This window comes from Pristiophorus japonicus, chromosome 3 (assembly GCF_044704955.1).
Source record: "Pristiophorus japonicus isolate sPriJap1 chromosome 3, sPriJap1.hap1, whole genome shotgun sequence".
Lineage (NCBI taxonomy): Eukaryota > Metazoa > Chordata > Chondrichthyes > Pristiophoridae > Pristiophorus > Pristiophorus japonicus.
Genome location: NC_091979.1, coordinates 55,801,274 through 55,815,431, shown reverse-complemented (window position 1 = coordinate 55,815,431; position 14,158 = coordinate 55,801,274). Strand labels below are relative to the sequence as shown.

At 45.5% G+C, this 14,158-nt stretch overlaps 1 protein-coding gene across 1 annotated transcript in view; it reads left to right on the top strand.

Moving 5' to 3' along the window:
• The first annotated feature begins 1,342 nt into the window (after nucleotides 1-1,342).
• Nucleotides 1,343-14,158, top strand: part of arhgap15 (Rho GTPase activating protein 15) — an 833,101-nt gene continuing 820,285 nt past the window's right edge. Inside the window, exons 1-2 of the mRNA XM_070873559.1 lie at nucleotides 1,343-1,464; nucleotides 2,008-2,167. Coding sequence (XP_070729660.1) covers nucleotides 1,343-1,464; nucleotides 2,008-2,167 — 282 coding nt within the window. The remainder of the gene's footprint in view (nucleotides 1,465-2,007; nucleotides 2,168-14,158) is intronic.

The following is a 14,158-nucleotide window of genomic DNA, read 5'->3' as shown; positions in this document are numbered from 1 at the left end:
TCTAATGCTGCACTTCTCCTCACCCTGCAGTCCTTCCACTCCACCATCAATAGCTGCTCCTTCAGCCGCTATGCTGCTGCCCTCTGGAATTCTCTCCCCAATACCTCAATCTGGCCACCTCCTTAAAATACTTCTCTACAAACAGGTTCCTTATTATAGCCACTCCATTTCTCTCCCTTTTCCCCATGCCCATTGTTGCCCTTTTCTCCTATTGTAAAGGCCTTTGACATGTATTCTTGCATGTGAGGAGCGCCATCTAAGTACAAGTTATTGTTTTAGTACCTCTTAAGAGGTTACAACTCTTTTGGGGGCAAACATAAACATTAAATCATGTGCCCCTCCCCCGATCTGGGGGACACTCCAAACATTTCTCAAGGCCCTTTTTTTTGTTGTTTTTTTTGTATTTTTTGTAGGTTTTTTTTTGTGTTTTTTTAGGGCATTAAAATTCCATATTTTACAAGTGCCCCCTATAAAAGGGGAGGGGGACACTAAAAACACCGGCAATTAAAACAAATTAAACTTTAAAACATAAAATCAAATTAAAATTTGGTTGCCGGGCGTGATGATGCACTCCAGTCCCTCCGGCGCCCACCTCTCGCGGAATGCCGCGAGCGTACCGGTGGACCGCGTGCTCCATCTCTAGGGACACCCAGGCCCGGATGTCGGCGCGGAAGAGAGGCAGGCAGTCAGGCTGAACGACCCCCTCGACCGCCCGCTGCCTGGACCGGCTGATGGCACCCTTGGCCGTGCCCAGGAGCAGTCCTACGAGGAGGCCCTCGGACCTACCCGCTCCCCTCCGCACAGGGTGCCCAAAGATCAGGAGTGTGGGACTGAAGTGCAGCCAGAAATTGAGGAGCAGCCCCTTTAAATAATGAAACAGGGGCTGCAACCTCGCGCATTCAATAAAAACATGGAACACGGACTCTTCCAGACCACAGTCTTAAGAGGTTACAAGTTGGTGTGTGCTTTGCTTCAGGAGCTCGTTCTGAAATTTGGAACGTAATAATACATTGGCACCTGAAGATGGTGCACTGATATGTTAATGATGCACTGAGACTGAAAGTGGTAAGTAATCAAATCTATGAGATTACTGGAAACCAGTATCAGTAATTTCCTCAGAGCTTCTCCTACTTTGCTGTCATAATTTCACCGACGTTATGGTGGTGTAACAGGAGAAGCCGCATAGAAATTCAACCACAGGTGTTTAATGAACTATCAGAAACTGGTTCTATTTGTTCCGCAATCATTCTATGGACTTTCTTTGTATACATGCATGCATGCTATAAATTGCACTCCTAATATTTGTCAGTTTCTTTCAGTTTTGATCATTGTTTAACTATAAATGAATAAAGATCATTTGCTTCAGTCTGTGAAAATTGTGTTTAATATCCTCCATTTCAAAGAGTCTTTGGTAACATTGCGTGAGATTATGCTCAGTCAAATAAACAAATTACTGCATTTAAGGCAAGACAATTGAGTAGTTGCTGACATTTGTATAGTCTCAAACATTTAAAAAAAAGCCACTTTGATAAAGAGCAGAGAGCAGATTTCATTCATAGAATGGCACCTGGAAGACTTAATGCCATCAGCAGGGGAGGGGATAAAAACTGGGGTAAAGTATAAAAAGGGGAAAAATGGTGAAATAATTAATGTTTATTTCATCTGCCTTGAAGGTAATCAATATCTCTGTAGTATTGCATGCTTCTAGAATAAACCTTTAATAAATGATTATATAAAATAATAAGCCAAGGTGCGAGTAGTAACTAATACAATAAATGTATATTTATCTGAATGAATCAGATGCATTGTCTCACAGATAATTTTAACTGATTGAATTCACTGATTGTGTTGAGCAAACAGGAAACCATGAGACTAGGCTGGTGTGGGTTTAGTCAATGCAACTGAAAGGTACTACCATCTGTTTTATTTATAGGTCTGGTCGACTGAAACCTGCTGCAAAACCAAAAGCCTAATTTTAATTCTTAGCGAGGAAACCAAATAACTGAGACTGGAGCCTCCAAATCCAAACAGACCTCCCATCCAGCTACTGGACATTTGGGAGGTTCACTTGGATGAAAGTACAGATCGCAAATTCTACATTAACACGGTCACAAAAGAGAAGACGTGGAAACCACCAAGGCTCTTTCTGGGAATGCGGGACATGAAGGTAAATGGAAAGGAAAAGGAAGTAGTTGTGTGATAATTATTGACTCATTCAGGGTTAGGGTTTTTGCAGCACGACCAATAATACAAAATTGGAAGTTTCATTTAGTCTGAGATAATCATTCTGCAGATGTATTACATATTCAGAAAAGTCTATACACAGAATTTTGAAAACAATTATGTTTGGTTTTAATTGAGGGATAAGACAATTCTAGAAGTAAAACATAATTGACTGTCTTATGTCTGAAATTGCTTCATACTTATTGGGTTCCACTGGTCCAAACCACTTCCCACTGATACTGACTTATTGAAATATTTAACTGTAAAAATGGATTATTTGTACAATTACCAAATAGAGTTATCAATCTCCTTACTAATTATGAAAATAGCATTATTCTGTAATTTTCCTTGTGCATTTCAATTATTTCATATGGAGGTTGTAATATATGTACCTGTGAGTATGCTCACAGGTTTGTGGAACTGTTGCATTGTGAGTGGCTTAGTCATGTGATGTTTGTAAGACGCAATAAAATCCCAGTCAGTCGGGTCTAGGTCATCCACGATGAAGCATGCAGTTGTGAGCCTGGTGGATGAACTGATAATATGCAGTGTGATTGTTACATTAAACATAACTTCACCTTAGCAGCAGGCATCTTTTCTCAAAGCTGTCCCTTTATGCCTAAAATGGAAAGGGCAGTCAGGACATAAATACTACCCTATATTGTGTTCGGTTAAATAATACGCCATTATGTCTGTTAACTTACCATGAGTAATGTGTATCTGCTAGTTTTGTTGGAAAAACAGGAAGTTGTTCAAGCAAATTCAGTGAAAACTGCATTGAAAAGGTGGCATGACAAGCTTTAAAAAGATCCCACAAAGACATTTTGCAGAAGCTTCTCTAAAAGTGATTCTGGTAAACCATGACATCATTTAAATATTCTAGAGAAGGAACCCCATGAGTTTATTTTGCCCACAGAAATGCGGCAGTGTGGAAATTCTGTCTGCCACTGATCCTGCCCAAATTCCCAAGGATGGGGTTATTTAAATAGTCGACACAGACATCCTGCATCTGTAGTGTTCAATAGAGGCCCCTACGAAAGCAGGAGGAATTCAAGGAGGTATGTTTTAAGGAGTGTCTTGAAGGAGGAAAGAGAAGTAGAGAGGCGGAGAGGTTTAGGCAGGGAATTACAGAGTTTGGAGCATAGGCAACAGAAGGCATGGCGTCCAATGGTTGAGCAATTATAATCAGGGATGCTCAAGAGGACAGAATGAGAGGAGCTCAGACATCGAGAGATGTCGGGCAGGAGGAGATTTCAGAGATAGGGAGGGGCGAGGCCATGGAGGGATTTGAAAACAAAGATAAGACTTTTGAAATCGAGTCGTTGCTTAACCAGGAGCCAATGTAGGTCAGCGAGCACAGGGGTGATGGGTGAGCGGGACTTAATGCAAGTTAGGACACAGGCAGCCGAGTTTTGGATCACCTCTAGTTTATGTAGGGCAGAATGTGGGAGGCCAGCCAGGAGTGTGGTGGAATAGTCAAGTCTAGAGGTATCAAAGGCATGGATGAGGGCTTCAGCAGTGGATGAGCTGAGGCAAGGGCGGAGACAGGCGATGTTATGGAGGTGGAGATAGGCGATCTTAGTTATGCTACAGATATGTGGTCGAAAGATAATTTCAGGGTCAAATATGACACCAAGGTTGCGAACAGTCTGGTTCGGCCTCAGACAGAAGTTGGGGAGAGGGATGGAGTCACAAAACAACAATTTGCATTTATACAGTGCCTTTAATGTAGTAAAACATCCCGAAGCACTTCACAAGCCTCAGAACACCCGCTTCCCTGCTATATATGTTCCCCAACCTCACCAAACTGCATGTGGAATAGGGCAAGCAGAAAAAACACCTCCCCCTCCCCTTCTGTAGCCTTATATGTCAGACATGTTAAGAGGCCAGAAACCCATGGATCTGCCTGAGAAGACAGCCGAGGCCTTGTTTAACATTTCATTCAAAAGACGGCATCTCCAACATTGCAGCTTTCCTCTGTCACATGTCACATTAAACATAATTTTGCAGCTAACCATGCCAATGCTTCTCTAGACCGAAATTACAGACAAGTTATACTACTGGAGATCTGCTAACAAATAGTAAATTATAGTTAAAAAAAAATTGTTATTCTCTCACTTTTCAGGAAGAAAATTAGGTAATTTGTTATGTGATTAACAACATTGTAGCTGAGCAAATGTAGGTTTTACCACCAAACAATCATTTAATTTAAAACAAATAAATCTTGTGAGATGACATCTAAACCTTTTCATAAATAACAGAGGAAAGTAAGAATTCAGTGTTTAAAATTTAAATGAAGTCACTTTGAATTAAGAGTAGGCGTTCAATGAAACAAAAGCATATGCATTAGGAGGGGTTTTGATAGAGTAAATACGGAGAAACCAGTGGTGTAGTTAATACAGAGGGGGACTGCAACAAAATACAGGAAGACATTAATAAATTAATTGGCAAATGAATTTCAATACAGGGTTATACATTTTGGTAGGAAGAATAGGGAGGCAACATACTACTTGGAAAATAAATATCTAAATGGAGTAAAGGAACAGAGGGTTCTGAGGTACTGATACACTGATCACTAAAAGTAGCAACACAGGTTAATAAGGCCATTAAGAAAAGCAAACAAAGTATCATTTGTAGAGGGATGGGGGATACAAATATCAGATAATCACTAATGAATCCAATAGGCAATTCAGGAGAAACTTATTTACCCAGTGAGTGGTTAGAATATGAAACTCGCTACCAAAGGGAAAAGTTAAAATAAGCACATGAGGGAGAAAGAAAGAGGAGGTTATATTGATGGAGTTAGATGAAGAGGAGTGGGAGGAGGCTGATGGAGAGCATAAACACGAACATGGACCTGCTGGCCAAATTGCCTGTTTCTGTGCTGCAAATACTATGCAATACTTTGTAAAAACTGATTTCACTGGCAGGAGGGTTGGTTACCAGAGGACACCTCCCTTTCCTCTCTGAAGTCCTTGAACGTGTTGTCGCTTCCCAAATCCATGTCTATCTTTCCCACAATTCCATGTTTGAATCCCTGCAAACTGGTTTCCGCGCAAGGCACAGTACCGAAACGGCTCTCATCAAAGTCACAATTGACATCCTTTGTGAATGTGACAAAGGCAAACTATCCCTCCTCGTCTTTCTTGACTTGTCTGCAGCCTTTGACACGGTTGACCAGTCTATCCTTCTCCAACGCCACTCCACCCTCGTCCAGCTGGGTGGGACTGCACTCGCCTGAGCCATTCTTGTCTAACTAATCGTAGCCAGAAAATCACCTGTAATGGCTTCTCTTCCTGCCCTCGCATTGTTACCTCTGGTTTCCCCAAAGGATCTAACCTTGGGCCCCTCCTATTTTTCATCTACATGTTGCCCCTTGGAGACAGCATTCAAAAACGCAGCATCAGTTTCCACATGTATGCAGATGACACCCAGCTCTATCTCACTTTCTTTCTTAAGTAGTCCCTCGGAATCGAGGATGACTTGCTTCCACACTAAAAATGAGTCCTCAGGTGACTGAAGAGTCCAATGCGGGACCTACAGGCTCTGTCACAGATGGAGCAGATGGTGGTTGGAGGAACGGGAGGTTGGGATGTTCGGTTGCCGTGCGCTACTTCCGCTTTCGACGCTTGGCTTCAGTTTGCTCTCAGCGAAGAGACTCAAGGTGTTCGGCGCCTTCCCGGATGCTTTTCCCCCACTTTGGGCAGTCTTGGGCCAGGGACTCCCAGGTGTCGAGGGAGATGTTGCAATTTTTCAAGGAGACTTTGAGGGTATCCTTGAAGTGTTCCCTCTGCCCACCTTGGGCTCGCTTGCCGTGTCGGAGCTCGGAGTAGAGCGCTTGTTTTGGGAGTCTTGTGTCAGGTATGCGGACGATGTGGCTCGTCCACCAGATCTGATCAAGCGTGGTCAATGTTTCAATGCTGGGGATGTTGGCCTGAATGAGAAACTGATGTTGGAGCACCTATTCTGGCAATGGATTTGCAGGATCTTGTGGAGGCAATGTTGGTGGTACTTCTCCAGTGTTTTGAGGTGCCTGCTGTACATAGTCCATGTCTCTGAGCCATATAGGAGGGCGGGTATCACTACTGCTCTGTAGACCATGAGCTTGGTGCGGGGTTTGAGGTCCTGGTCTTCAAATACTCTCTTCCTCAGGCAACCGAAGGCTGCACTGGCATACTGAAGGCAATGTTGTACCTCATCGTCGATGTCTGCCCTTGTTGACAATAGGCTCCTGAGGTATGGAAAATGATCCACGTTGTCCAAGGCCTCGTCGTGGATTTTGATAACTGGGGGGCAGTGCTTTGTGGCGGGGGCATGTTGGTAGAGGACCTTTGTCTTACGGATATTTAGTGTAAGGCCCATGCTCTCATACGCCTCGGGTAAGGTGTTGACGATGGCTTGGAGTTCAGCCTCCGAGTGTGCGCAAACGCAAATGTCGTCTGTGTACTGTAATTTGATGATGGAGGGTGGGACGACTTTGGATCTGGCCCGGAGACGGCGGAGGTTGAACTGTTTGTCCTGTAATTTAGCTCCACTCCAGTGGGGAGCTTGCTGAGGGTGAGCTGGAGCATTGTAGCAAGGAAGATCGAAAATAGCGTTGGTGCGATGACACAGTCTTGCTTGACCCTGGTCCGAATGTGGAATAGGTCTGTGGTGGATCCGTTGGTCAGGATCACGGCTTGCATGTCATCGTGGAGCAGGTGGAGGATGGTGACAAACTTTTGAGGGCAGCCGAATCTGAGGAAGACGCTCCATAATCCCTCATTGTTGACAGTGTCGAAGGCTTTTGTGAGGTCAAAGAAGGCCATGTACAAGGATTGGTGCTGTTCCCTGCATTTCTCTTGTATCTGCTGCATGGTGAAGATCATATCCATTGTGCCCCTTAGTGGGTGGAATCCACATTGCGACTCTGGGAGGAGCTCTTCAGCCACAGGAAGAAGGCGATTGAGGAGGATTCTTGCGATGACTTTCCTGGCGATCAATAGCAGGGAGATTCCTCTGTAGTTACCGCAGTCGGACTTGTCGCCTTTCTTGAAGATGGTCACAATTACAGCGTCTTTGAGATCTCCTGACATGATCTCGTCCTTCCAGATAAAAGAGATGAGGTAATGAGTCCACACCAGTAGTGCTTCTCTGCCATATTTTAATGCTTCGGCGGGGATATCATTTGCTCCTGATGAGTTGTTGTTCATCAGTTGTCGGGTGGCCTTTTCAACCTCGTGCCGAGCTGGGATTGTGCTGAGATGGTGGCGGGTAGCATGCTGTGGGATGGAGTCGAGGAAACTTAAGTTGAAGACAGAGTCTCGGTTAAGGAGATCCTTGAAGTGTTCCTTCTAGTGGGCACTGACTGCCTCTCTGTCCCTGATGAGCACCTCTCCGTTCTTGGCCAGTAGTGGGGTAGGGCCTTGGGTGCTTGGGCCATAGGTCGCCTTGACGGCGCTAAAGAATCTTCGCACATCGTGGTTGTCAGATAGCTGCTGGATTTCATGTACCCACGCTTTCTCCACTCACCATCTGTTCTTTAGGTTGTGCATTTTCTGTTGGACCTCGGCCTTCAGGCATCTGCACCGCTGCTTTCTTGCCCTCGAGTTGGGTTGCTGTTTCCAGTCCAAGAATGCCTTACGTTTGCGGCTTGTTAACTCCTGGATCTCCTGGTCGTTCTCGTCGAACCGGTGTTAGTGTTTGTTGGTGGAGTGACCGAGCATCTTTTCGCAGGTGATAATTATGGAAGCCTTGAGGGCAGACCATGCGCGGTGGACACTCTGGGTCATTGGGAGTCGTCAGGTTAGTAGCGAGACGCTGGCTGAATCAGGCTTTCTTAGCAGGATCTTTGAGTGTTGCGGTGTTGATTTTCCTGCGGCATTGTTTCTGTTGCCATTGCAATGAAATTGAGAAAACCGAAGCCACAAACTCCGTTTCCTAGCCACTGACTCCATCCCGCTCCCCAACTTCTGTCTGAGGCTGAACCAGACTGTTCGCAATCTTGGTGTCATATTTGACCCTGAAATGAGCTTTCGGCCACATAGCCGCAGCATAACTAAGACCACCTATTTCCACCTCCATAACATTGTCTATCTCTGCCCTTGCCTCAGCTCATCTGCTGCTGAAATTCTCATTCTTGCCTTTGTTACCTCTAGACTTGACTATTCCAACACACTCCTGGCTGGCCTCCCACATTCTACCCTACGTAAACTAGAGGTGAACCAAAATGTAGTTGCTCATGTCTTAACTAGCACCAAGTCCTGCTCACCCATCACCCCTGTGCTCACTGACCTACACTGGCTCCCGGTTAAACAGCGCCTCGTTTTCAAAATTCTCATCCTTGTTTTCAAATCCCTCTATGGCTTCGTGCCTATCTCTGTAATCTCCTCCAGCCCCACAACCTCCCCCCCGAGATGTCTGCGCTCTTCTAATTCTGCCCTCTTGAGCATCCCTGATTATAATCGCTCAACCAATGGTGGCCGTGCCTTCTGTTGCCTAGGCCCTAAGCTTAGGAATTCCCTGGCTAAACCTCTCTGCTTCTCTACCTCTATTTCCTCCTTCAAGACGCTCCTTAAAACCTACCTTTTTGACCAAGCTTTTGGTCACTTGCGCTAATTTCTACTTATGCAGCCTGGTGACAAATTTTTTTCTCATAATAGTCCTGTGAAGCGGCTTGGCATGTTTCACTACATTAAAGTTGCTATATAAATACAGGTTGTTGTTGTTGATGTTGTTTGGCAAAGATTTAAGATCATTGGAAAAAATCTAGCGGGAAATGAGGATAATTTATTTTGTGCAACAAGTTTTTACAATCTGGAATGCACTATTTGAAAGGGAAGCAGCTTCAATAGTAACTTTCAAAACTGAATTGCTTATATTTTTGAAAAGGAGAAACTTGCAGGGCAATAAGGAAAGAGCAGGGGACTGGGACTAATTGGATAGCTCTTTCAAAGTGGGGGCACAGACACAAAGGGCAGAATGACCTCCTTCTGTACTGTATGAGTCTATGGAGGCGAAAATCCCCAGCACCGCAATTGGGGTCGGTAACAGACTCAGGGCGGGCTTCTTGCACCCAGCGTGGCAGTCCCACCCCGGCAGAGGTTACCACCCCTCACAGGAAGTGGAACACAATGTTGAGCGCGCCACTTCCTGTTGGGGCGGGATCCCCTTTGGTTAAAGGGGAGGGCCACTGCGCACTCTGCTGGGCCTCTGGTGGCCTCCACTGGGCCACCAGGACGGCATGGTTCCGAGGCCGCAGCCCGGCCCCCCAGCAGTGTGTTAGGCTGCACGATGGCGACCCGGACCATGCCAAAAAAACAAAGAAGCGGCCGACCAGCAAGTCAGCTGGAAAAGAAAATGGCGGTGCGCGGCGCTGCCGATCTCCCCTTTTACTTCCGCTCCACGAGTGGATGTCGGCCCAGTTCGCCGTCCGCAAGGCTGGCGCTGACACCGCTCGTGGCAGCCTCACTGGGTTCTGGACAATTTCTGCCATGTGGCGGAAAGGGGGCGGCGCGCGGAACTAAGGGGTCACCATGCACTACCGTCGCAGCGCCTTCGCTAACTCCCGCGCAATATCACGTGAGCCAGTAATGCTCCCCACCCTCGGCCTGCGGCGAAAACAGTTTTGCGCTCCCCTGGAAGCGCTAAAGGGAGTCACAAAACAGGGCAATTTCAATTTCGGCCCCATTGATCTTCAAAATTCATGAGTATTAATATTTAGCAGTAGACTTTTATGATTCAGTTACACTGACACTTTCATATTGATAGTCTTGATCTGACACTTTCATATTGATAGTCTTGATCTGACACCTGAGCATACTAAAGTGGAGCAGTATGAGACCCCCTCCAAGATAGCACCTCACACGTATTGGTTGCAGGGTAATTTCAGACACATTTCAAAACTGCCCAGGGCTTTAATTGAATCATTTGCTTTCTTCTACAACTTTGAATAGAATTTTTAATCCCAGGACAATACGGATGCTCCCATGTGCAGATATAGAGCTCCATTATTGCTGCACCTTGTTTCCTGTCAGATATTCTGAACTAAAACAAAGGTATTGTAGCTAGTAAATGCCAGTGTAAGAATGTTAGCTATATCATTACTATAACCTTAAGTAATAGTTTGAATCATATGGTTTTATTTGTGCTGGAGAAGGTTTGTAGCAATGAGCGGCCACATTCTGAAAAAGATTCACGTAAGATTGAAGGAATGACGTTAACATTTGTCAGCTGTGGCTTAGTGGTAGCACTCTTGCCTCTGAGTCAGAAGTTTGTTCATTCAAGAGCCATTCCAGAGATTGGAGCCCGTAATCTAGGCTGACACTCGAGTGCAGTCCTGGGGAATGCTGTACTGCAGGAGATGCCTCTTTCAGATGAGACGTTAAACTGAGGCCTCGTCTATCCCTCCCAGGTAGACATAAAAGATCCCAGGGCACTAGTCCTCAACCAAAATCACTGGTCATTACCTCATTGCTGTTTGTGGGACCTTGCAGTGTGTAACTTGGTTGTCATGTTTTCTGGCAGTACAACAGTGACTATACTTTAAAAGAAGCTTTAATTGGCTATAAAGTGGTTTGGGGCCACCTGAGGTCGTGAAATACATCATATAAATGCAAGTTCTTCTTTCCAGATATCCCATTAAATCTGTGCTGATTATTGCTTAAGTTAATTTCTTCTAAGAATAAGTCTGCTTGATGTATATGGATTTAACTTCCCAATAGAAGACTGTTTGAATTATACCTATTGCTTTGATTTGGACACAGTACAGCCGAATCATCTAAAGTGAACTTGCATCTTTTTCTTCTGTGTGTAAAATATTGTCCACGTGTCAGCCAGTGGCTCGGTGGGTAGCAGACTTGCCTCTATGTCAGAAGGTTGTGTGTTCAAGTCCCACTTGAGGAACTTCAGTGTATAAATCCAGGCTGACACTTCAGTGCAGTGCTGAAGGAGTGCTGCACTGTTGGAAGTGCCGTCTTTTGGATGAAATGTTAAACCATGGCCTCGTCTGCTCTCTCAGGTGGACATAAAAGATTCCATGGTGCTATGAGGGGAGTAGGGGAGTTATCCCAGGTGTCATGGCCAATATTTATCCTTCAATCAACATAGCAAAAACAGATTGTCTGATCATTATCACATTGCTGTTTGTGGGAGCTTGTTGTGAGCAAATTAGCTGTGTTTCCCACATTACAACAGTGATTACATTCCAAATTGTACTTAATTGGCTGTAAAGCATTTTGAGGCATCCGGTGGTCATGAAAGGCGCTACATAAATGCAAATCTTTCTTTCCATTCAATGCTACATTTATGTTTAAGAATGCATTTACACCACAACTAGTGCTAAGGTTGCGGCTAAGTCTCCTGACTCCAGAAAGAAGTGGTATAAGACTTTTAAGGGGTACTTTCACATTCACAGTTTGGTTTGACACTGCAAGGAATGTAGTCCAGTGTGGTTCAAAATGGATTTAACAAGTGTTCATGCGGTCCCTCAGACCTCCTGTCTTAATGCTATTGTAAATGGATTAATGTCTCTGCTAAAAGAGCACATGGATGAATTTAAGATAACTACTTTAATAGTTCGTATGTTTGTATCCACAGTGTAATACCAAATCAAATTTTATTTTTTGAAAATCCCTGTTTATTCGAACCAAATCTATGGCTAGAATTTTCCTGCTGCCTTGCGTGCAGATTTAGAGGCAGGTCTGCAGTAAATGTTGCAGAAAATGGGAACACGTTGGGAATTAACCGTCATCCCACCTCCTCATGCCTTTAGCTCGGGCGCGTTTGCCAGCGTGCCACAGACCCGAACCTAATTTCATAGAATTACATAGGATATACGGCACAGAAATGGGCCATTCGGCCCAACCAGTCCACGCCAGCGTTTATGCTCCACTCAAGTCTCCTCCCATCTTTGCTCATCTAAATCTATCAGCATAACCCTCTATTCCCTTCTCCCTCACATGCTTGTCTAGCCTCCCCTTAAATGCATCTTTACTATTCACTTCAACCACTCCCTGTGGTAGCGAGTTCCACATTCTCGCCACTCTTTAGATAAAGAAGTCTCGGCTGAACTCCCGATTGAATTTCTTGGTGACTATCTTATATTGATGGCCTCTAGTTATACTCTTCCCCACAACTCTCTCTCTGTATGCACTCTATCAAAACCTTTCATAATTTTAAAGACATCAATTAGGTCACCCCTCTGCCTTCTTTTTTCAAGAGAAAAGAGACCCAGCCTTTTATTCCTTTCCTGATACCTATACCCTTGCATTTCTGGTATAATCCTTGTAAATCTTCTCTGCACCTTCTCCTGTGCCTCTATATCCTTTTTAATAAGATGGTGACAAGAACTTTACACAGTACTGTAAGTGTGGTCTAACCAAGGTTCGATACAGGTTTAGCATAACTTCACAACTTTTCAATTCTATACCTGTAGAAATAAAGCCTAGTGCTTGGTTGGCTTTGTTTATGGCCTTGATAATCTGTGTCACAGCTTTTAGTGATTTGTGTATTTGTATTCCGAGATCCCTTTGTTCCTCTACACCACCTAGACTCACACGCTCCAAGTAATAAGTGACCTTCATATTCTTCCTACCAAAATGTAATACCTTACATTTATCTGTGTTGAACTTCATTTACCAATTATATGCCCATTCTGCAAGATTGCTAATGTCCTCCTGGTCCTCCACACGCGACCAGCTCCGTTGGGCAGGCCACATCGTCCACATGCCCAACACAAGACTCCCAAAGCAAGCACTTTACTCGGAATTCCTACATAGCAAGCAAGCCCCAGGTGGGCAGAGGGAACATTTCAAGGACAACCTCAAAGTCTCCTTGATTAAGTGCAACATCCCCACCGGCACCTGGGAATCCCTGGCCCAAGACCGCCCTAAGTGGAGGAAGAGCATCCAGGAGGGTGCTAAGCATAAGAAGAACATAAGAAATGGGAGCAGGAGTAGGCCGTACGGCCCCTCCAGCCTGCTCCACCATTTAATACGATCTTGGCTGATCTGATCATGGACTCAGGTCCACTTTCATGCCCGCTCCCCATAACCCCTTATTCCCTTATCGGTTAAGAAACTGTCTATCTCTGTCTTAAATTTATTCAATGTCCCAGCTTACACAGCTCTCTGAGGCAGCGAATTCCACAGATTTACAACCCTCTGAGAAAATAAATTTCTCCTCATCTTAGTTTTAAATTGGCGGCCCCTGATTCTAAGATTATGGCCCCTCGTTCTAGTTTCCCCCATCAGTGGAAACATTCTCCCTGCATCCACCTTGTCAAGCCCCCTCATAATCTTATACATTTCGATAAGGTCACCTCTCAATCTTCTAAATTCTAATGAGTAGAGGCCCAACCTGCTTGACCTTTCCTCATAAGTCAACTCCCTCATCTCCGGAATCAATGAACTGCTTCCACTGCCCTGAGCACCTCGAGTCTCGTCGCCGAGAACATGCAGAAGCCAAGCGCAGACAGTGGAAGGAGCATGTGGCAAATCAGACTCCCTACCCACCCTTTTCTTCAACGACTTTCTCTCCCACCTGTAACAGAGACTGTGGGCCCAAGTTTCGAGCCGCGCCTAGAACGGCGCAGTCCCGACCTGGACACCCGTTTTTTGTGCCACAAAGTGCGCCTAAAAAAAACCTCCGTATTCTCCACCTCCCTGCAGGCCCTCTGGCCCTCGGCGCAGTGCAGCAGGAGCTGTAGGGGGCGGAGCCAGGTCCCTGCGCTGAAAACAGTGCCAGGACCTCTGCACATGCGCGCTACAGTGGCCGCGCATGTGCAGTAGCTCCAGACGCCCAAAACTGTGTGGGAGGGGCCGAAGCACACAGCCCCTAGCCCTGGCCCACCGGCCTCACTGGGGCTGCGTGAATAAGGCTCCTCCCACGGCCAGCTCCTGCTTCCTCCCGACCCGACTCGACTCCCGCTTCCCGCCTCCGGACCGGACCCGACACC